The sequence below is a fragment of the Xenopus tropicalis genome, chromosome 1 (genome assembly GCF_000004195.4).
Source record: "Xenopus tropicalis strain Nigerian chromosome 1, UCB_Xtro_10.0, whole genome shotgun sequence".
Lineage (NCBI taxonomy): Eukaryota > Metazoa > Chordata > Amphibia > Anura > Pipidae > Xenopus > Xenopus tropicalis.
The window spans coordinates 211627264-211650960 of record NC_030677.2 but is presented as its reverse complement, the minus strand read 5'-3'; the positions used below and the strand labels follow the sequence as shown (position 1 = coordinate 211650960).

Sequence of the window (23697 nt, the reverse complement as noted above, 5' to 3'; positions counted from 1 at the left end):
ACTGTCTCTGGGATCATTCCTGCCCCCATTTCTCTATAAATGATTATACAGTGCCGCTCCCTATGGTCGGGGGGCTGTCTCTGGGATCATTCCTGCCCCCATTTCTCTATAAATGATTATACAGTGCCGCTCCCTATGCGCGGGGGACTGTCTCTGGGATCATTCCTGCCCCCATTTCTCTATAAATGATTATACAGTGCCGCTCCCTATGCGCGGGGGGGCTGTCTCTGGGATCATTCCTGCCCCCATTTCTCTATAAATGATTATACAGTGCCGCTCCCTATGCGCGGGGGACTGTCTCTGGGATCATTCCTGCCCCCATTTCTCTATAAATGATTATACAGTGCCGCTCCCTATGCGCGGGGGGGCTGTCTCTGGGATCATTCCTGCCCCCATTTCTCTATAAATGATTATACAGTGCCGCTCCCTATGCGCGGGGGGACTGTCTCTGGGATCATTCCTGCCCCCATTTCTCTATAAATGATTATACAGTGCCGCTCCCTATGCGCGGGGGACTGTCTCTGGGATCATTCCTGCCCCCATTTCTCTATAAATGATTATACAGTGCCGCTCCCTATGCGCGGGGGGACTGTCTCTGGGATCATTCCTGCCCCCATTTCTCTATAAATGATTATACAGTGCCGCTCCCTATGCGCGGGGGCTGTCTCTGGGATCATTCCTGCCCCCATTTCTCTATAAATGATTATACAGTGCCGCTCCCTATGCGCGGGGGACTGTCTCTGGGATCATTCCTGCCCCCATTTCTCTATAAATGATTATACAGTGCCGCTCCCTATGCGCGGGGGGCTGTCTCTGGGATCATTCCTGCCCCCATTTCTCTATAAATGATTATACAGTGCCGCTCCCTATGCGCGGGGGGCTGTCTCTGGGATCATTCCTGCCCCCATTTCTCTATAAATGATTATACAGTGCCGCTCCCTATGCGCGGGGGGCTGTCTCTGGGATCATTCCTGCCCCCATTTCTCTATAAATGATTATACAGTGCCGCTCCCTATGCGCGGGGGACTGTCTCTGGGATCATTCCTGCCCCCATTTCTCTATAAATGATTATACAGTGCCGCTCCCTATGCGCGGGGGGCTGTCTCTGGGATCATTCCTGCCCCCATTTCTCTATAAATGATTATACAGTGCCGCTCCCTATGCGCGGGGGGACTGTCTCTGGGATCATTCCTGCCCCCATTTCTCTATAAATGATTATACAGTGCCGCTCCCTATGCGCGGGGGGCTGTCTCTGGGATCATTCCTGCCCCCATTTCTCTATAAATGATTATACAGTGCCGCTCCCTATGCGCGGGGGACTGTCTCTGGGATCATTCCTGCCCCCATTTCTCTATAAATGATTATACAGTGCCGCTCCCTATGCGCGGGGGATTGTCTCTGGGATCATTCCTGCCCCCATTTCTCTATAAATGATTATACAGTGCCGCTCCCTATGCGCGGGGGACTGTCTCTGGGATCATTCCTGCCCCCATTTCTCTATAAATGATTATACAGTGCCGCTCCCTATGCGCGGGGGGCTGTCTCTGGGATCATTCCTGCCCCCATTTCTCTATAAATGATTATACAGTGCCGCTCCCTATGCGCGGGGGACTGTCTCTGGGATCATTCCTGCCCCCATTTCTCTATAAATGATTATACAGTGCCGCTCCCTATGCGCGGGGGGCTGTCTCTGGGATCATTCCTGCCCCCATTTCTCTATAAATGATTATACAGTGCAGCCAATCGGCTCCGTGTTTATGTTATTACTTTATAATTACAGTGGAGGAATGTATTTATGGTATGAGGCAGTTATCATTGTATGAAGAAATGAAGCGAGCTATATTGTATCATATCTGTATCTCTAGCCCTTCTCCCATTCATCTGCCATTCTTACTACTGTCTGGCTGCTGGGGTAAGTGGGATGCTGTTTGGTTGCTAGGGTAAAAAGGATGCTGTTAGGTTGCTAGGGTAAGTGGGATGCTGTTAGGTTGCTAGGGTAAGTGGGATGCTGTCTTGTTGCTAGGGTAAGCGACATGCTGTCTTGTTGCTAGGGTAAGCGGGATGCTGTCTGGTTGCTAGGATAAGTGGAATGCTGTTTGGTTGCTAGGGTAAGCGGGATGCTGTTTGGTTGCTAGGGTAAGCGGGATGCTGTTTGGTTGCTAAGATAAGCGGAATGCTGTTTGGTTGCTAGGGTTATTGGGATGCTGTCTGGTTGCTAGGGTAAGTGGGATGCTGTTGGGTTGCTAGGGTAAGGGGGATGCTGTTTCGTTTGTTGGATAAGCAGGATGCTGTCTTGTTGCTAGGGTAAGCAGGAATGTTGTTTGGTTGCAAGGGTAAGCGGGATGCTGTCTGGTTGCTAGGTTAAGCGGGATGCTGTCTGGTTGCTAGGGTAAGCGGGATGCTGTTGGGTTGCTAGGGTAAAGGGGATGCTTTATGGTTGCTAGGATAAGCGGGATACTGTCTGGTTGCTAGGGTAAGCGGGATGCTGTTTGGTTGCTAAGATAAGCGGGATGCTGTTTGGTTGCTAGGGTTATTGGGATGCTGTATGGTTGCTAGGGTAAGCAGGATGCTGTCTGGTTGCTAGGGTAAGTGGGATGCTGTCGGGTTGCTAGGGTAAGGGGGATGCTGTTTCGTTTGTTGGATAAGCAGGATGCTGTCTTGTTGCTAGGGTAAGCAGGAATGCTGTTGGGTTGCTAGGGTAAGGGGGATGCTTTATGGTTGCTAGGGTAAGCGGGATGCTGTTTGGTTGCTAAGATAAGCGGGATGCTGTTTGGTTGCTAGGGTTATTGGGATGCTGTCTGGTTGCTAGGGTAAGGGGGATGCTGTTTCGTTTGTTGGATAAGCAGGATGCTGTCTTGTTGCTACGGTAAGCGAGATGCTGTTTGGTTGCTAGGGTAAGCGGGATGCTGTCTGGTTGCTAGGGTAAGCAGGATGCTGTCTGGTTGCTAGGGTAAGCGGGATGCTGTCTGGTTGCTAGGATAAGCGGGATGCTGTCGGGTTGCTAGGGTAAGTGGGATGCTTTATGGTTGCTAGGATAAGCGGGATGCTGTTGGATTGCTAGGGTAGGCGTGATGGTTTGGTTGCTAGAGTAGGCGGGATGCTGTTGGGTTGCTAGGGTAAGGGGGATGCTTTATGGTTGCTAGGGTAAGCGGGATGCTGTTTGGTTGCTAAGATAAGCGGGATGCTGTTTGGTTGCTAGGGTTATTGGGATGCTGTCTGGTTGCTAGGGTAAGGGGGATGCTGTTTCGTTTGTTGGATAAGCAGGATGCGGTCTTGTTGCTACGGTAAGCGAGATGCTGTTTGGTTGCTAGGGTAAGCGGGATGCTGTCTGGTTGCTAGGGTAAGCAGGATGCTGTCTGGTTGCTAGGGTAAGCGGGATGCTGTCTGGTTGCTAGGATAAGCGGGATGCTGTCGGGTTGCTAGGGTAAGTGGGATGCTTTATGGTTGCTAGGATAAGCGGGATGCTGTTGGATTGCTAGGGTAGGCGTGATGGTTTGGTTGCTAGAGTAGGCGGGATGCTGTTGGGTTGCTAGGGTAAGGGGGATGCTTTATGGTTGCTAGGATAAGTGGGATACTGTCTGGTTGCTAGGGTAAGTGGGATGCTGTTTGGATGCTTGGATAAGCGGGATGCTGTCTGGTTGCTAGGGTAAGGGGGGTGCTGTCTGGTTGCTAGGGTAAGCGGGATGCTGTTTCGTTTGTTGGATAAGCAGGATGCTGTCTTGTTGCTAGGGTAAGCAGGAATGCTGTTTGGATGCTAGGGTAAGCGGGATGCTGTCTGGTTGCTAGGGTAAGAGGGATGCTGTCTGGTTGCTAGGGTAAGCGGGATGCTGTCTGGTTGCTAGGATAAGCGGGATGCTGTCTGGTTGCTAGGGTAAGGGGGATGCTGTTTCGTTTGTTGGACAAGCAGGATCCTGTCTTGTTGCTAGGGTAAGCGAGATGCTGTTTGGTTGCTAGGGTAAGCGGGATGCTGTCTGGTTGCTAGGGTAAGCGGGATGCTGTCTGGTTGCTAGGATAAGCGGAATGCTGTTGGAATGCTAGGGTAGGCGTGATGGTTTGGTTGCTAGGGTAAGCGGGATGCTGTTGGGTTGCTAGGGTAAGGGGGATGCTTTATGGTTGCTAGGATAAGCGGGATACTTTCTGGTTGCTAGGGTAAGTGGGATGCTGTTTGGTTGCTAGGATAAGCAGGATGCTGTCTGGTTGCTAGGTTAAGGGGGGTGCTGTGTGGTTTCTAGGGTAAGCGGGATGCTGTTTCGTTTGTTGGATAAGCAGGATGCTGTCTTGTTGCTAGGGTAAGCAGGAATGCTGTTTGGTTGCTAGAGTAAGCGGGATGCTGTCTGGTTGCTAGGGTAAGAGGGATGCTGTCTGGTTGCTAGGGTAAGCGGGATGCTGTCTGGTTGCTAGGATAAGCGGGATGCTGTCTGGTTGCTAGGGTAAGTGGGATGCTGTATGGTTCCTAGGATAAGCGGGATGCTGTCGGATTGCTAGGGTAGGCGTGATGGTTTGGTTGCTAGGGTAAGCGGGATGCTGTTTGGTTGCTAGGGTAAGCGGGATGCTGTCTGGTTGCTAGGGTAAGCAAGATGCTGTTTGGTTGCTAGGGTAAGCGGGATGCTTTCTGGTTGCTAGGGTAATGTGATGCTGTTGGGTTGCTAGGGTAAGCAAGATGCTGTTTGGTTGCTAGGGTAAGCGGGATGCTGTCTGGTTGCTAGGGTAAGCGGGATGCTGTTGGGTTGCTAGGGTAAGGGGGATGCTGTATGGTTGCTAGGATAAGCGAGATACTGTCTGGTTGCTAGGGTAAGCGGGATGCTGTTTGGTTGCTAAGATAAGCAGGATGCTGTTTGGTTGCTAGGGTTATTCGGATGCTGTCTGGTTGCTAGGGTAGGCGTGATGGTTTGGTTGCTAGGGTAAGCGGGATTCTGTTTGGTTGCTAGGGTAAGCGAGATGCTGTTTGGTTGCTAGGGTAAGTGGGATGCTGTCTGGTTGCTAGGGTAAGCGGGATGCTGTCTTGTTGCTAGGATAAGCGGGATGCTGTCTGGTTGCTAGGGTAAGGGGGATGCTGTTTCATTTGTTGGACAAGCAGGATCCTGTCTTGTTGCTAGGGTAAGCGAGATGCTGTTTGGTTGCTAGGGTAAGCGGGATGCTGTCTGGTTGCTAGGGTAAGCGGGATGCTGTCTGGTTGCTAGGATAAGTGGAATGCTGTTGGAATGCTAGGGTAGGCGTGATGGTTTGGTTGCTAGGGTAAGCGGGATGCTGTTGGGTTGCTAGGGTAAGGGGGATGCTTTATGGTTGCTAGGATAAGCGGGATACTGTCAGGTTGCTAGGGTAAGTGGGATGCTGTTTGGTTGCTAGGATAAGCGGGATGCTGTCTGGTTGCTAGGGTAAGGGGGGTGCTGTGTGGTTTCTAGGGTAAGCGGGATGCTGTTTCGTTTGTTGGATAAGCAGGAATGCTGTTTGGTTGCTAGGGTAAGCGGGATGCTGTCTGGTTGCTAGGGTAAGAGGGATGCTGTCTGGTTGCTAGGATAAGCGGGATGCTGTCTGGTTGCTAGTGTAAGTGGGATGCTGTATGGTTCCTAGGATAAGCGGGATGCTGTCGGATTGCTAGGGTAGGCGTGATGGTTTGGTTGCTAGGGTAAGCGTGATGCTGTTTGGTTGCTAGGGTAAGCAAGATGCTGTTTGGTTGCTAGGGTAAGCGGGATGCTGTCTGGTTGCTAGGGTAAGCGGGATGCTGTTGGGTTGCTAGGGTAAGGGGGATGCTGTATGGTTGCTAGGATAAGCGAGATACTGTCTGGTTGCTAGGGTAAGCGGGATGCTGTTTGGTTGCTAAGATAAGCAGGATGCTGTTTGGTTGCTAGGGTTATTCGGATGCTGTCTGGTTGCTAGGGTAGGCGTGATGGTTTGGTTGCTAGGGTAAGCGGGATTCTGTTTGGTTGCTAGGGTAAGCGAGATGCTGTTTGGTTGCTAGGGTAAGTGGGATGCTGTCTGGTTGCTAGGGTAAGCGGGATGCTGTCTGGTTGCTAGGGTAAGCGGGATGCTGTCTAGTCGCTAGGATAAGCGGGATGCTGTCTGGTTGCTAGGGTAAGCGGGATGCTGTCTGGTTGCTAGGGTAAGCGGGATGCTGTTGGGTGGCTAGGGTAAGGGGGATGCTTTATGGTTGCTAGGATAAGCGGGATACTGTCTGGTTGCTAGGGTAAGCGAGATGCTGTTTGGTTGCTAGGGTAAGCGGGATGCTGTCTGGTTGCTAGGGTAAGCGGGATGCTGTCTGGTTGCTAGGGTAAGCGGGATGCTTTTTGGTTGCTAAGATAAGGAGGATGCTTTTTGGTTGCCAGGGTTATTCGGATGCTCTCTGGTTGCTAGGGTAGGCGTGATGGTTTGGTTGCTAGGGTAAGCGGGATTCTGTTTTGTTGCTAGGGTAAGCGAGATGCTGTTTGGTTGCTAGGGTAAGTGGGATGCTGTCTGGTTGCTAGGGTAAGCGGGATGCTGTCTGGTTGCTAGGGTAAGCGGGATGCTGTCTGGTCGCTAGGATAAGCGGGATGCTGTCTGGTTGCTAGGGTAAGCGGGATGCTGTCTGGTTGCTAGGGTAAGCGGGATGCTGTTGGGTGGCTAGGGTAAGGGGGATGCTTTATGGTTGCTAGGATAAGCGGGATACTGTCTGGTTGCTAGGGTAAGCGAGATGCTGTTTGGTTGCTAGGGTAAGCGGGATGCTGTCTGGTTGCTAGGGTAAGCGGGATGCTGTCTGGTTGCTAGGGTAAGCGGGATGCTGTTTCGTTTGTTGGATAAGCAGGATGCTGTCTTGTTGCTAGAGTAAGCAGGAATGCTGTTTGGTTGCTAGGGTAAGAGGGATGCTGTCTGGTTGCTAGGGTAAGCGGGATGCTGTCTGGTTGCTAGGATAAGCGGGATGCTGTCTGGTTGCTAGGGTAAAAGGGATGCTGTCTGGTTGCTAGGGTAAGCAGAATGCTGTCTGGTTGCTAGGATAAGCGGGATGCTGTCTGGTTGCTAGGGTAAGTGGGATGCTGTATGGTTGCTAGGATAAGCGGGATGCTGTCTGGTTGCTAGGGTAAGCGGGATGCTGTTTCGTTTGTTGGATAAGCAGGATGCTGTCTTGTTGCTAGAGTAAGCAGGAATGCTGTTTGGTTGCTAGGGTAAGCGGGATGCTGTCTGGTTGCTAGGATAAGCGGGATGCTGTCTGGTTGCTAGGGTAAAAGGGATGCTGTCTGGTTGCTAGGGTAAGCGGGATGCTGTCTGGTTGCTAGGATAAGCGGGATGCTGTCTTGTTGCTAGGGTAAGTGGGATGCTGTATGGTTGCTAGGATAAGCGGGATGCTGTCTGGTTGCTAGGGTAAGCGGGATGCTGTCTGGTTGCTAGGGTTAGCGGGATGCTGTCTGGTTGCTAGGATAAGCGGGATGCTGTCTGGTTGCTAGGGTAAGTGGGATGCTGTATGGTTGCTAGGATAAGCGGGATGCTGTCTTGTTGCTAGGGTAAGCGGGATGCTGTCTGGTTGCTAGGGTAAGCGGGATGCTGTCTGGTTGCTAGGATAAGCGGGATGCTGTCTTGTTGCTAGGGTAAGTGGGATGCTGTATGGTTGCTAGGATAAGCGGGATGCTGTCTGGTTGCTAGGGTAAGCGGGATGCTGTCTGGTTGCTAGGGTTAGCGGGATGCTGTCTGGTTGCTAGGATAAGCGGGATGCTGTCTGGTTGCTAGGGTAAGTGGGATGCTGTATGGTTGCTAGGATAAGCGGGATGCTGTCTTGTTGCTAGGGTAAGCGGGATGCTGTCTGGTTGCTAGGGTAAGCGGGATGCTGTCTGGTTGCTAGGGTAAGCGGGATGCTGTCTGGTTGCTAGGATAAGTGGGATGCTGTCTGGTTGCTAGGGTAAGCGGGATGCTGTTGGGTGGCTAGGGTAAGGGAGATGCTTTATGGTTGCTAGGATAAGCGGGATACTGTCTGGTTGCTAGGGTAAGCGAGATGCTGTTTAGTTGCTAGGGTAAGCGGGATGCTGTCGGGTTGCTAGGGTAAGCGGGATGCTGTCGGGTTGCTAGGGTAAGCGGGATGCTGTTTCGTTTGTTGGATAAGCAGGATGCTGTCTTGTTGCTAGAGTAAGCAGGAATGCTGTTTGGTTGCTAGGGTAAGAGGGATGCTGTCTGGTTGCTAGGGTAAGCGGGATGCTGTCTGGTTGCTAGGGTAAGAGGGATGCTGTCTGGTTGCTAGGGTAAGCGGGATGTTGTCTGGTTGCTAGGATAAGCGGGATGCTGTCTGGTTGCTAGGGTAAGTGGGATGCTGTATGGTTGCTAGGATAAGCGGGATGCTGTCTGGTTGCTAGGGTAAGAGGGATGCTGTCTGGTTGCTAGGGTAAGAGGGATGCTGTCTGGTTGCTAGGGTAAGAGGGATGCTGTCTGGTTGCTAGGATAAGTGGGATGCTGTCTGGTTGCTAGGGTAAGTGGGATGCTGTCTGGTTGCTAGGGTAAGTGGGATGCTGTATGGTTGCTAGGATAAGCGGGATGCTGTCTGGTTTCTAGGGTAAGCGGGATGCTGTCTGGTTGCTAGGGTAAGCGGGATGCTGTCTGGTTGCTAGGATAAGCGGGATGCTGTCTGGTTGCTAGGGTAAGTGGGATGCTGTATGGTTGCTAGGATAAGCGGGATGCTGTCTTGTTGCTAGGGTAAGCGGAATGCTGTCTGGTTGCTAGGGTAAGCGGGATGCTGTCTGGTTGCTAGGGTAAGCGGGATGCTGTCTGGTTGCTAGGATAAGTGGGATGCTGTCTGGTTGCTAGGGTAAGCGGGATGCTGTTGGGTGGCTAGGGTAAGGGAGATGCTTTATGGTTGCTAGGATAAGCGGGATACTGTCTGGTTGCTAGGGTAAGCGAGATGCTGTTTAGTTGCTAGGGTAAGCGGGATGCTGTCTGGTTGCTAGGGTAAGCGGGATGCTGTTTCGTTTGTTGGATAAGCAGGATGCTGTCTTGTTGCTAGAGTAAGCAGGAATGCTGTTTGGTTGCTAGGGTAAGAGGCATGCTGTCTGGTTGCTAGGGTAAGCGGGATGCTGTCTGGTTGCTAGGGTAAGCGGGATGCTGTCTGGTTGCTAGGATAAGTGGGATGCTGTCTGGTTGCTAGGGTAAGTGGGATGCTGTATGGTTGCTAGGATAAGCGGGATGCTGTCTTGTTTCTAGGGTAAGGGGAATGCTGTCTGGTTGCTAGGGTAAGCGGGATGCTGTCTGGTTGCTAGGGTAAGCGGGATGCTGTCTGGTTGCTAGGATAAGTGGGATGCTGTCTGGTTGCTAGGGTAAGCGGGATGCTGTTGGGTGGCTAGGGTAAGGGAGATGCTTTATGGTTGCTAGGATAAGCGGGATACTGTCTGGTTGCTAGGGTAAGCGAGATGCTGTTTAGTTGCTAGGGTAAGCGGGATGCTGTCTGGTTGCTAGGGTAAGCGGGATGCTGTTTCGTTTGTTGGATAAGCAGGATGCTGTCTTGTTGCTAGAGTAAGCAGGAATGCTGTTTCGTTGCTAGGGTAAGAGGGATGCTGTCTGGTTGCTAGGGTAAGCGGGATGCTGTCTGGTTGCTAGGATAAGCGGGCTGCTGTCTGGTTGCTAGGGTAAGAGGGATGCTGTCTGGTTGCTAGGGTAAGCGGGATGCTGTCTGGTTGCTAGGGTAAGCGGGATGCTGTCTGGTTGCTAGGGTAAGTGGGATGCTGTCTGGTTGCTAGGGTAAGCGGGATGCTGTTTGGTTGCTAGGGTAAGTGGGATGCTGTTTGGTTGCTAGGGTAAGTGGGATGCTGTCCGGTTGCTAGGGTAAGCGGGATGCTGTTTGGTTGCTAGGGTAAGTGGGATGCTGTTTGGTTGCTAGGGTAAGCGGGATGCTGTCTGGTTGCTAGGGTAAGCGGGATGCTGTTTGGTTGCTAGGGTAAGTGGGATGCTGTTTGGTTGCTAGGGTAAGCGGGATGCTGTCTGGTTACACATATTATAGCCTATGTATTGCCGGACATAAATGGGCCCTATATACCCGCTGTACGGTTATACACATATTATTACCAGACAAACCCATTTCTCCCCAAACCTGTGATCCAATCATGCGCCTCTTGTCTGTTCTTCCCAGAATTCCCTGCTGCGGCTTCTCACAGCCAAGGAGCGAGAGCGGGCCCGGGCCACCTTCCTGTCTCTCGACCAAGACAACGACAAAGTGATCAGCGGCAGCGAGTGCCGGAGGGCCCAACATGGCTGGTTCCGCAAACAGTCTAAAGAGGCCGTGTCCTGTAATGTCAGGTGGGTGTGTCTCCCTCTAGTGGTATGGCAGGAGGGCCACAGGTAGGGGATGGGGAAGAAACAGTTAAAGGGCAAGTTGGAAATGATACAGTGTAACCTTAATAGAGCTTCTCCAGAAGAATCCTGCATTGTAATCTGTTTTTCCCATGGGGCTAGCCATATTCTTCATTTCCCAGGGTGCCACAGCCATGTGACCTGTGCTCTGATAAACTTCAGTCTCACTTTACTGCTGCGCTGCAAGTTGGAGTGATATCCCGCCCCTCCCCCCCAGCAGCCGATCAGCAGAACAATGGGAAGGGAGCAAGATAGCAGCTCCCAGTAGGTATCAGAATAGCACTCAATAGTAAGAATTCCAAGTCCGGCTTGGGACTCCTCCAGTTACATGGGAGTAGGAGAAACAATAGGTTAGCTGAAAGCAGTTCTAATGTGTAGCGCTGGCTGAAAGCTCAGACTCAGGCACACTTTACTGCTGCGTTGCAAGTTGGAGTGATATCCCCCCCCCTCCCCCCCAGCAGCCGATCAGCAGAACAATGGGAAGGGAGCAAGATAGCAGCTCCCAGTAGGTATCAGAATAGCACTCAATAGTAAGAAATCCAAGTCCGGCTTGGGACTCCTCCAGTTACATGGGAGTAGGAGAAACAATAGGTTAGCTGAAAGCAGTTCTAATGTGTAGCGCTGGCTGAAAGCTCAGACTCAGGCACACTTTACTGCTGCGCTGCAAGTTGAAGTGATATCCCCCCCCCCTCCCCCCCAGCAGCCGATCAGCAGAACAATGGGAAGGGAGCAAGATAGCAGCTCCCAGTAGGTATCAGAATAGCACTCAATAGTAAGAAATCCAAGTCCGGCTTGGGACTCCTCCAGTTACATGGGAGTAGGAGAAACAATAGGTTAGCTGAAAGCAGTTCTAATGTGTAGCGCTGGCTGAAAGCTCAGACTCAGGCACACTTTACTGCTGCGCTGCAAGTTGGAGTGATATCCCCCCCCCCCTCACCCCCAGCAGCCAATCAGCAGAACAATGGGAAGGGAGCAAGATAGCAGCTCCCAGTAGGTATCAGAATAGCACTCAATAGTAAGAAATCCAAGTCCGGCTTGGGCATCTCCTACAGGGGCTAATGGCAAAAAAATACACATAAATATAAGAATCCCATTGCGCTTGGTTCCCTATAACTATAGTTATATAACAAAGTCCCCAACTGCAAACCCTCCAGTCCCTGCGAGGCCTAAGGGGAGGCAAATAGATTCTCTGTGTGCTGCTCCACCAATAAATACTCTCCAGGCTCAAAGCTATTGGCTGGCACAAATGGATGGCTGGGGGGGGGGTTTCAGCAGTAAGTGGGCTAATTAAAATGTCCCATTTGCGCAGCCAGTCTGATTGATGGGCTGAGAAGCAGATCAATGGCAGGGAATGGCAGGGGTACAGCACTCAGCAACAGTGGGATGGGGGTACGGGGTGAGTGGCACGACCCCATAGTGCTCTTGTCCTCTGGGTAATGGGTGGGCACCAGGGTAACTAGTGACCCCCAAATAATGGGATTAATATGTCTCTCATGTATTTATCTATGTCATATATCACTCTCATTCATTATAACAATTTAGCAGTCTCTCAACTCTCTCTATAGATCTATCTATCTGCCTACCCATCTCTATGTGTCTCTCTATCTACCTACCCATCTCTATGTGTCTCTCTATCTACCTACCCATCTCTGTGTGTCTCTCTATCTACCTACCCATCTCTATGTGTCTCTCTATCTACCTACCCATCTCTGTGTGTCTCTCTATCTGCCTACCCATCTCTATGTGTCTCTCTATCTACCTACCCATCTCTGTGTGTCTCTCTATCTGCCTACCCATCTCTGTGTGTCTCTCTACCTACCCATCTCTGTGTGTCTCTCTATCTGCCTACCCATCTCTGTGTGTCTTTCTATCTACCTACCCATCTCTGTGTGTCTATGTGCCTACCCATCTCTGTGTGTCTCTCTATCTACCTACCCATCTCTGTGTGTCTCTCTATCTGCCTACCCATCTCTGTGTGTCTATCTGCCTACCCATCTCTGTGTGTCTCTCTATCTACCTACCCATCTCTGTGTGTCTCTCTATCTGCCTACCCATCTCTGTGTGTCTATCTGCCTACCCATCTCTGTGTGTCTCTCTATCTGCCTACCCATCTCTGTGTGTCTCTCTATCTGCCTACCCTTCTCTGTGTGTCTCTCTATCTACCTACCCATCTCTGTGTATGGCTCTCTATCTACCTACCCATCTCTGTGTATGGCTCTCTATCTGCCTACCCATCTCTGTGTGTCTCTCTATCTGCCTACCCTTCTCTGTGTGTCTCTCTATCTACCTACCCATCTCTGTGTATGGCTCTCTATCTACCTACCCATCTCTGTGTATGGCTCTCTATCTACCTACCCATCTCTGTGTGTGTCTCTCTACCTACCCATCTGTGTGTGTCTCTCTATCTATTATGAATCTATTTGTGTCTCTCTACCCACTTACCTATCCCTGCTTCTCTCTCTCTACCTACATATACATCTCTGTGTGTCTTTCTCTCTATCTACCTACCTGTCTTTGTCTATCTATCTATCTATCTATCTATCTGTCTGTCTATCTCTGTGTGTCCCTCTCTATATACCTACCCATCTCTGTGAGTCTCTCTCTATCTACCTACCCATATACGCGTGTCTCTTTCTATGTCCCTACCCGTCCCTGTGTGTCTCTTTCTATTTCCATACCTGTCTCTGTGTGTCTCTTTCTATGTCCCTACCTGTCTCTGTGTGTCTCTTTCTATGTCCCTACCTGTCCCTGTGTGTCTCTTTCTATGTCCCTACCTGTCCCTGTGTGTCTCTTTCTATTTCCATACCTGTCTCTGTGTGTCTCTCTCTATGTCCCTACCTGTCCCTGTGTGTCTCTTTCTATTTCCATACCTGTCTCTGTGTGTCTCTTTCTATGTCCCTACCTGTCTCTGTGTGTCTCTTTCTATGTCCCTACCCGTCCCTGTGTGTCTCTTTCTATTTCCATACCTGTCCCTGTGTGTCTCTTTCTATGTCCCTACCTGTCTCTGTGTGTCTCTTTCTATGTCCCTACCTGTCCCTGTGTGTCTCCTTCTATGTCCCTACCTGTCCCTGTGTGTCTCTTTCTATTTCCATACCTGTCTCTGTGTGTCTCTTTCTATGTCCCTACCTGTCCCTGTGTGTCTCTTTCTATGTCCCTACCCGTCCCTGTGTGTCTCTTTCTATTTCCATACCTGTCTCTGTGTGTCTCTTTCTATTTCCATACCTGTCTCTGTGTGTCTCTTTCTATGTCCCTACCTGTCTCTGTGTGTCTCTTTCTATGTCCCTACCTGTCCCTGTGTGTCTCTTTCTATGTCCCTACCCGTCCCTGTGTGTCTCTTTCTATGTCCCTACCCGTCCCTGTGTGTCTCTTTCTATGTCCCTACCCGTCCCTGTGTGTCTCTTTCTATGTCCCTACCTGTCCCTGTGTGTCTCTTTCTATGTCCCTACCTGTCCCTGTGTGTCTCTTTCTATGTCCCTACCTGTCCCTGTGTGTCTCTTTCTATGTCCCTACCTGTCTCTGTGTGTCTCTTTCTATGTCCCTACCTGTCCCTGTGTGTCTCTTTCTATGTCCCTACCTGTCCCTGTGTGTCTCTTTCTATTTCCATACCTGTCTCTGTGTCTCTTTCTATGTCCCTACCTGTCCCTGTGTGTCTCTTTCTATGTCCCTACCCGTCCCTGTGTGTCTCTTTCTATTTCCATACCTGTCTCTGTGTGTCTCTTTCTATTTCCATACCTGTCTCTGTGTGTCTCTTTCTATGTCCCTACCCGTCCCTGTGTGTCTCTTTCTATGTCCCTACCTGTCCCTGTGTGTCTCTTTCTATGTCCCTACCTGTCCCTGTGTGTCTCTTTCTATGTCCCTACCTGTCCCTGTGTGTCTCTTTCTATGTCCCTACCTGTCTCTGTGTGTCTCTTTCTATGTCCCTACCTGTCCCTGTGTGTCTCTTTCTATGTCCCTACCCGTCCCTGTGTGTCTCTTTCTATTTCCATACCTGTCTCTGTGTGTCTCTTTCTATTTCCATACCTGTCTCTGTGTGTCTCTTTCTATGTCCCTACCTGTCTCTGTGTGTCTCTTTCTATGTCCCTACCTGTCCCGGTGTGTCTCTTTCTATGTCCCTACCCGTCCCTGTGTGTCTCTTTCTATGTCCCTACCCGTCCCTGTGTGTCTCTTTCTATGTCCCTACCCGTCCCTGTGTGTCTCTTTCTATGTCCCTACCCGTCCCTGTGTGTCTCTTTCTATGTCCCTACCTGTCTCTGTGTGTCTCTTTCTATGTCCCTACCTGTCTCTGTGTGTCTCTTTCTATGTCCCTACCTGTCCCTGTGTGTCTCTTTCTATGTCCCTACCTGTCTCTGTGTGTCTCTTTCTATGTCCCTACCTGTCCCTGTGTGTCTCTTTCTATGTCCCTACCTGTCTCTGTGTGTCTCTTTCTATGTCCCTACCTGTCCCTGTGTGTCTCTTTCTATGTCCCTACCTGTCCCTGTGTGTCTCTGCAAGTCTCTCTCTGTATATCTGCCTATAACTAGTCACATTCCAGCAATACTCGCAGTACTCAGTACTCAGTGCAGCAGAAAATTGCTAGAGACCCATAAAAGTCACATCTGATCGCTATCAGGCCCCATAATCACCTGCCCTTACCTCTCCCCCTTCTGCCCCCGCCCGGGGCTCCCGCTGAGCTCATGTTCCCTTGCAGGGGTTTCTGGGAGAGAATTATGTTTAGTTGGAAGCCCCAGCACTTGCCTGGGGAGGGGGGGGGTAGATATGCTGTGTCAGCATTACTATACACTGTAGGCCACAATAGAGACTCGGCAGAGCAAATCACCCCCCCCCCCCAGCACCGTGTAATTAAACTGATCAGTACCTGGGGAATTGCTTCTCTCTACATTCAGCTCAGAAGGGAGGGATGGGCCCATCCAGCTGTAGGGGGAGTATGGCCTCCGTGCTGTTTATGTGCCTGTAATGCTGACTAGCTGAGGAACATCATCATAGAATCTATAATGGATTTGTTTGATTATCATTCTCTTCCCTTTAGGTTTTACTCCCTTCTGCTTCTGCTTCTTTCCTGTTTTCCTGGTTTTTTTGAGTTTTGCTCTCGGCCAATCAACTCCATTTTGTTCTGCCAATCAACTCCATTGCCTTCTGCCTCTACTATGGTCTTCCTTGGCCATATCCCCAAGAGATAGATACATGGAACAGACTAACCCTAGAAACAGGGTTTATATTAAGGAGTGTTTCTCTCCACCTTCATGTTTTGTTTCTAGTTATGGACTTAATTATCTCTAAGCTGTACAAGTCCATGTTTAATCATCTTCTGATGAGCTTCGTTACATAGATCATGAATGGTTTCAGTCAAATCTCCCTGGACACCTTTCTGTTTTATTAAACCTACAGTATATCCAAGACAAGTACTCTGAAAGGCACAAGTCTTGCACCATGAATGAGAAGCCATCAGGGTAGACAGGAGCTTCAGAAGGCTCAGTTAGACATGTTGGAGAGGTTTGAGAAGAACCAGTAGATCAGCTGAGGCCAAAGAACCAATAGAGGACATAAACCAATAGGGCTAGAGACAATCTTGTCAGATAATTCTCCACCTTCATGTTTTGTTTCCAGGTATGGACTTAATTATCTCTAAGCTGTACAAGTCCATGTTTAATCATCTTCTGATGAGCTTCGTTACATAGATCATGAATGGTTTCAGTCAAATCTCCCTGGACACCTTTCTGTTTTATTAAACCTAAATCCTAGACACAAGTCTTGCACCATGAATGAGAAGCCATCAGGGTAGGCAGGAGCTTCAGGAGGCTCAGTAAGACATGTTGGAAAGGTTTCAGAAGATCCAGCAGATCAGCCGAGGCCAAAGAACCAATAGAGGACACAAACCAATAGGTCTAGAGACAATCTTGTAGGCTAATTGTATAAATGTGAAGAAAGAATTGGTCTTTAAGCTGAGAATGCCATTGTAGATACAAAGGCCATTATGGTATGTGTTCTTTAATAAGAGGACTGTGGGTGGCTTTTAAGCACTGGTTCCCAAGCACCATGGGTCTGCACCCGTAGGGCTCAGGGTAAACCCAAGGCCAAAGCCACTTAGAATGAGATTTGGGAAGAATATCTATTTACCTCTGGAATCCAGAAGGTAACTTATAGTGAGGTTTGGGATAAACCCTCATTTACTTGTTTAGATATTCATGGGATAACATCTGATTGGCTTATACAGCAGTGGTTCATATATATATATTAAACATCAGACCTCAGAACCCCAAAAAAATAGGTTTGGGGTGACCAGTAAGCTAAATGCAGACCATGGGCCAGGGAAACAGGGTTAGTCAAGGCCTTTTCAGTAACAAAAAACTGGTCCCATCAGATAACACTAAAGGCAACAAGTGGTAGGTTCCACGTTGCCGATACTTTGGTGGTATTACTGCCCCAGTTGATATGATGCTTTTGTTTCCTTTCCCAGTATAAGCCATGTTGGCCCAATGTCAGAAAGTAGCCCCGCAAGCAGCACCAGCGGGAAAAGCCAAGACAAGACACCACTGACCTCCTACCCAGACGAGGGCAGGTAAGATCTTCTGAAAGCTCAAACCCAACGCTTGTTTGTAGACTCCACTGAGGCCGGGACTGGTGGGAATGGCGCATAATCCCTGTGCAGCGCTGTGGAATACGGTGGCCAGAGTAGAACTGGGACCCCAGGGGCCACCAGAAAACCATAGACCATAGGCCCACTCTCCAAACTATTTTTCCTTCTTTCCTCACCCAACCTCTTTATTCTCCTAGTCTCTTTTATTTACATGCTAGCATCTATTCTTCCATCTATTTCTCCTCTTTCTTCCCATTCAGAAAAAGGGAATGGCCATGAAACTGGCCAAATGGTCAGGGGCAGGAGGGCCCACTGACACCTAGGCCCACTGGGAGTTTTCCTGGTAGCCTGGTGGGCCAGTCTGAATGGTCAGGAGCAAAGGGTCCACTGGCACCTGGGCCCACCGGGAGTTTTCCTGGTAGCCTGGTGGGCCAGTCCGAATGGTCAGGAGCAGAAGGGCCCACTGGCACCTAGGCCCACCGGGAGTTTTACTGGTAGCCTGGTGGGCCAGTCCGAATGGTTAGGAGCAGAAGGGCCCACTGGCACCTAGGCCCACCGGGAGTTTTACTGGTAGCCTGGTGGGCCAGTCCGAATGGTTAGGAGCAGAAGGGCCCACTGGCACCTAGGCCCACCGGGAGTTTTCCTGGTAGCCTGGTGGGCCAGTCCGAATGATCAGGAGCAGAAGGGCCCACCGACACCTGGGCCCAACAGGCGTTTTCCTGGTAGCCTGGTGGGCCAGTCCAAATGGTCAGGAGCAGAAGGGCCCACTGAAACCTGGGCCCACCGGTAGTTTTCCTGGTAGCCTGGTGGGCCAGTCCAAATGATCAGGAGCAGAAGGGCCCACTGACAACTGGTCCCACCGGGAGTTTTCCTGGTAGCCTGGTGGGCCAGTCTGAATGGTCAGGAGCAGAAGGGCCCACTGGCACCTAGGCCCACCGGGAGTTTTCCTGGTAGCCTGGTGGGCCAGTCCGAATGATCAGGAGCAGAAGGGCCCACCGACACCTGGGCCCAACAGGCGTTTTCCTGGTAGCCTGGTGGGCCAGTCTGAATGATCAGGAGCAGAAGAGCCCACTGACACCTGGGCCCACCGGGAGTTTTCCTGGTAGCCTGGTGGGCCAGTCTGAATGATCAGGAGCAGAAGGGCTCACCGACACCTGGGCCCAACAGGCGTTTTCCTGGTAGCCTGGTGGGCCAGTCCGAATGGTCAGGAGCAGAAGGGCCCACTGACACCTGGTCCCACCGGGAGTTTTCCTGGTAGCCTGGTGGGCCAGTCCAAATGATCAGGAGCAGAAGGGCCCACTGACACCTGGTCCCACCGGGAGTTTTCCTGGTAGCCTGGTGGGCCAGTCCGAATGATCAGGAGCAGAAGGGCCCACCGACACCTGGGCCCAACAGGCGTTTTCCTGGTAGCCTGGTGGGCCAGTCTGAATGATCAGGAGCAGAAGAGCCCACCGACACCTGGTCCCACCGGGAGTTTTCCTGGTAGCCTGGTGGGCCAGTCCGAATGATCAGGAGCAGAAGGGCCCACTGGCACCTGGGCCCAACAGGCGTTTTCCTGGTAGCCTGGTGGGCCAGTCTGAATGATCAGGAGCAGAAGAGCCCACTGGCACCTGGGCCCACCGGGAGTTTTCCTGGTAGCCTGGTGGGCCAGTCCGACACTGACGGTGGCCCTCATGTAAATAAAGGATAATAGCGGATTTGTGTTGCTGTTAGATTCAGTCAGCGCGCAGTTAATAACAGGACTGTGAGACGATCAATGTGACTTTCCCTTTATTCCGGCCCAGGGCATGCTGGGAGAAGGTTCTGGAGTTCTGAGCCCCCAGATCAAATCTGGAATATTAGATGGAACTCATTACATGTAATTACATTTAACACCTCATTTCCATCCATTTTGTTTCTGCCTGTAATTAAAGTGCCGAGATGTAACGTCGGGAGGAGCGCCAATCTATCACTGAGCGTAGGGATATGTAGGAGCCGCTAAATTAGCCGCTAATGAGACGTTTCTGACAGAAATTAGAGGGAAAGGCCGGTGTCTCTCGCAGAGTTGGCGTATGGGCCGCGGCCCTGGAACAGGATATGGGCAATGGCACTGGCTTCCGCTGCAATTACTCCCCGTTGGCAGACAGCAGGGCAGCGGAAGGGGCAGCGTCTCATAAACACCAAGACCCTTTCACTGCTGCTCTTCTGAACAGATCTGAGTTATATACAGGGCTTCTCAGCCACTTACCCGTGGCCATATCAGCGCTCAAGGGACCCCCACGGGTGGAAGACCCCCTGACACATCAGCTGTTTGGATCAATTTAGGTCAGTGGTTCTCAACCTTCCTAATGCCGAGACCCTTTAATACAGTTCCTTATGTTGTGGTGACCCCCAACCATAAAATTATTCCCAAGACCGTCGGAAATATGTGTTTTCCAATGGTCTTAGGCGACTCCCCAAAGGGGTCCCACAGGTTGAGAACCGCTGATTTTAGGTCTATGGCTCTGATGCTGGTGGTGCAACCAAAGTGTATGTGGCTGAGTTACTGAGCTACGGTATTGGTACTGGAAAGAATGGGCCCCCAACCACTACTAGAGCTTTACTAGAGCCACAGTTGTTCTTAATTCATCTATGGTTTTAAACAATAGATCTCAACAGTCTCAGAATATGGGGTTGGACATAATTTCCCTATGCTAGCCCATGGAGGCCAGCAGATACAGTACAGTCAGCAAATGGGAAAAAACCCAGTGGGCACCGGCAGCTCAGATCCAAACCCCCCAGGGCGCTCTTGTGATCCACCATCTCCCTCCCCCGGCGCCCCACAAGTTTCTTTTAGGAGCGATTGGAGGAGCGGGTTTAAGGGTGTTGGGGGCCTCTGCAGGGGGGGGGGGGTTGGCAGGGGCCATTGGGGGGTTCAGAAGCCCCAGTGAGCCCTGCACCCCCCAGTCTGACCCTGAGTACAGTGCAGAGAAGCTGAATTTGGGGCCCCAGATAAATCCTGTTGTACCATCGGCTACACACATAACCTACCTCTGTATCATGTGCTGATAGTGTAAGTAAACTAGGCCTCCTCATATACTTCCCTAAGCTATTCCACCTCCACTAATTACCCAACTTACCCAACCTTCTAGTGTTAGGCCTCCTCCTATACTTCCCTAAGCTATTCCCCCTCCACTAATTACCCAACCTACCCAACCTTCTAGTGTTAGGCCTCCTCCTATACTTCCCTAAGCTATTCCACCTCCACTAATTACCCAACCTACCCAACCTTCTAGTGTTAGGCCTCCTCCTATACTTCCCTAAGCTATTCCACCTCCACTAATTACCCAACTTACCCAACCTTCTAGTGTTAGGCCTCCTCCTATACTTCCCTAAGCTATTCCCCCTCCACTAATTACCCAACCTACCCAACCTTCTAGTGTTAGGCCTCCTCCTATACTTCCCTAAGCTATTCCACCTCCACTAATTACCCAACCTACCCAACCTTCTAGTGTTAGGCCTCCTCCTATACTTCCCTAAGCTATTCCACCTCCACTAATTACCCAACTTACCCAACCTTCTAGTGTTAATCTAAGTTAGGCCTCCTGAAGTAATAACCTTACTAAGGCCTCCTCTTATACCTATCAAAGGCAGGTTCAATTTTGGTAGAAAAAGACACATTAAGGCCACATTAAAGCAGGAAATGTACCCTCAAATTCACAGATTACTGCATATCAAACTGAGATATGTCCTTTTTGATGGCGTCCGATGCATTTTTGGACCATACCAATGAGTTACTCGTAACCACCTTTCTTGATTGGGAACTTGCATGACCCTAAAGGTCCCCATACACAGGCCGATAGTAGCTGCCAATATGGGTCCCTTGGACTGATTCGGCAGCTAATCGGCCCGTGTATGGGCTCTACCGACAGGCTTGCCTGACTGACATCTGGCCTGAAATCGTCCAGATCTCAATCGGCAGGTTAGAAAATCTAGTCGGATCGGGGACCGCATCGGCTTGTTGATGCCAACTTTACCTATACCCGTAGTTATAATTCAGTGGTTTGTCCCCAGGGCCAAACGATCAAATTACCCTGGATTCTCCAGATATCGCCCACCCGTTGGTGTATGTGCCCACCCGTAGGTGTATGTGCCCACCCGTAGGTGTATGTGCCCACCCGTAGGTGTATGTGCCCACCCGTAGGTGTATGTGCCCACCCGTAGGTGGGGGATATCGGGAAAAATTCCGCTCACTTGGTGACATTGCCAAACGAGCAGATCTTATGGTGTATGGGGACCTTAATTCCCTTACAATAAAGACTATGTCAATGGTGAAATCCCCTCTCGTCCAGCCTTATTGGATATCATCTTATCTCCTGCAGAGTACTATATAAAAAAAAGTCAATTCATTAAATAATTCTGATTTCTTTGCCAATAAGAATACAATGGTTGGACCCCTCAACAGAAACCCTTTGAACCCCCTGCATGATAAGACTTTGCTTTAACACCAAATACCCATCTTTATCTTTGTGTTACAGACAAGTCAGCTGGGACACTTTCCTAAAGGAGAACGCCATCTTCATACTCGCTGCTCGCCCAAATAGTCCTGCCATCCACCTGAAGCCATCAGTATAAAATGTAATGGTAGAGTTTGGGAGGTCCCACCGATGCCTGATGCATGTGGGGAGGATGGAGTAAGTGGGGATAGGAATGCCTACATTGGATGCTGTAGATGATCTGGAGATGACACAACAGCTTGATGCCCCTCAATAAACGTCTTGCTTTCCCCCACCCTTTGCTAAAAGACTTTTTTACGGGACAATGTTTTTACGAGATGGAACGTGGACCATGAGGTTCCGGAGCCAACGTAGCCAAAACTGAGCAGAGGCCGCGTAGTTTCATGAGTCGGGACTTCTCTGGAAGACGCCAAAGAGCTGAGAATCAAAGCAGGAGAGACGAGTGACTACAGAGCAGTGGAACTATTTCATCGACGTTGGTTATTTTTCTTCTGTGATGTTGCTTTGTGCTGATGTTTTAGGGAATTTTGAACAAAATGACGTCCTGGGATGAAATGAGGGGTTTTCTTTTTTGCCTATAAGGGTTTCAGTAACAGATTGTAATTGGTTGGGAGTCTGATCCTTCTCCACCAAGACACATTAATAAGCACAAACCCCTATCCCTATACATTGTACCATTGCTGTTCCCCCCCACTTTGGAAATAACACTGTTACCTATAATGTACCCCTAATGCTGTCACTAAGCAGAAGCCCCCCGACGGCCGGACACCTCCAGTTTGATCTTCGCCAGCACCATTAACTAACAATATCTAACAGATACACTACATGGGGTAGATTACAATATGACATTTCCCCATAGACAGGAATAGCCACAGCACCAACTAGTGGTCATAAATGGAAAAACACAACCCTCAACTCTTAAAGAACAGCCCTGTCTGGTTAAACGTGGCCAACCTACCCTGCCCCAAATCCAGTCCTGGCCCAAAGATGCTGTGGGGAATGGCGGTTTTCTGATTTCAAATGAGAGTTTTAGGTCTGTAATGTTTGTTTTAAACTCAAGTTAATTGTATAATATAATTAAAAAGGGATATATGTGCTATAAATTGTGTGTAGTGAAGTGTTTCTTGCTGTACGACACAACGTGCCGACTTTTAGAAGACAAATCTCAGACATGGCGTTGGTGGCCACTGGAAAGCCCAGGTTACTACTAAGGCTACAGACTTGGGCAAGTCTATTTGGCTTTTCCAAGTTGTATTGCCTTGGGCACCCAATACTATTCGTCCCAGCTCTGGGTGGAACAAATATCTACACTGTATTTATTGTAACCAAATGGCAACCACTGTAACAAAACAACAGCCAATCATTGACTGTCCCTCCGTCTTCAGGACAGCTGGGATCGGATCTAGCTAATGGCAAAGACTAGCCACCCTTGTTCCACCCCTTTGAAGCAATGGGATTTGCTCTAGCTAATGACGTCCATTAGCAGAAACCAGCCAATTACTCTTTGTCCCCTCCCCTTCAGGAGAGCAGAGATTGGCTCAGCATAGAACCAGGAAGTAGAAGAGGTAGGCGGGGGCAGAAAGCAGTTATGTACTGCAGGCAGCTCTGTATCAGTTGCCTGTATTATGTAGCATGTGGGGAAATTCTAAAACTGCAATCACACAACACAAAAACTGGCCCCATCAGCACATTTACAGTGGAGGAAATAATGATTTGACCCCTCACTGATTTTGTAAGTTTGTCCAATGACAAAGAAATGAAAAGTCTCAGAACAGTATCATTTCAATGGTAGGTTTAACAGTGGCAGATAGCACATCAAAAGGAAAATGGAAAAAAGAACTTGAAATAAAAGATAGCAACTGATTTGCATTTCATTGAGTGAAATAAGTTTTTGAACCCTCTAACAAAAAAAGACTTAATACTTAGTGGAAAAACCCTTGTTTGCAAGCACAGAGGTCAAACGTTTCTTGTAATTGATGAGCAAGTTTGCGCCCATTTTAGGAGGAATGTTGGTCCCACTCCTCTTTGCAGATCATCTCTAAATCCCTAAGGTTTCTGTCTCTGTGCAACTCTGAGCTTGAGCTCCCTCCATAGGTTTTCTATTGGATTAAGGTCCGGAGACTGACTAGGCCACTCCATGACCTTAATGTGCTTCTTCTTGAGCCACTCCTTTGTTGCCTTTGCTGTATGTTTTGGGTCATTGTCGTGCTGGAACACCCATCCACCACCCATTTTCAGTTTCCTGGCAGAGGGAAGGAGGTTGTCGTTCAGGATTTCACGATACATGGCTCCGTCCATTTTCCCGTTAATGCGAATAAGTTGTCCTGTGCCCTTAGCAGAAAAACACCCCCA

At 49.9% G+C, this 23697-nt stretch overlaps 1 protein-coding gene across 2 annotated transcripts in view; it reads left to right on the top strand.

Moving 5' to 3' along the window:
- Positions 1 to 22448, top strand: part of phf24 (PHD finger protein 24) — a 155455-nt gene extending 133007 nt beyond the window's left edge. For both annotated transcript variants that reach the window (XM_031901705.1, NM_001079022.1), the window contains 3 exon segments: positions 10076 to 10242; positions 16751 to 16852; positions 21367 to 22448. In XM_031901705.1, the coding sequence (XP_031757565.1) occupies positions 10076 to 10242; positions 16751 to 16852; positions 21367 to 21463 (366 nt within the window). In that variant the 3' untranslated portion in view covers positions 21464 to 22448.
- The last annotated feature ends 1249 nt before the right edge of the window (positions 22449 to 23697 follow it).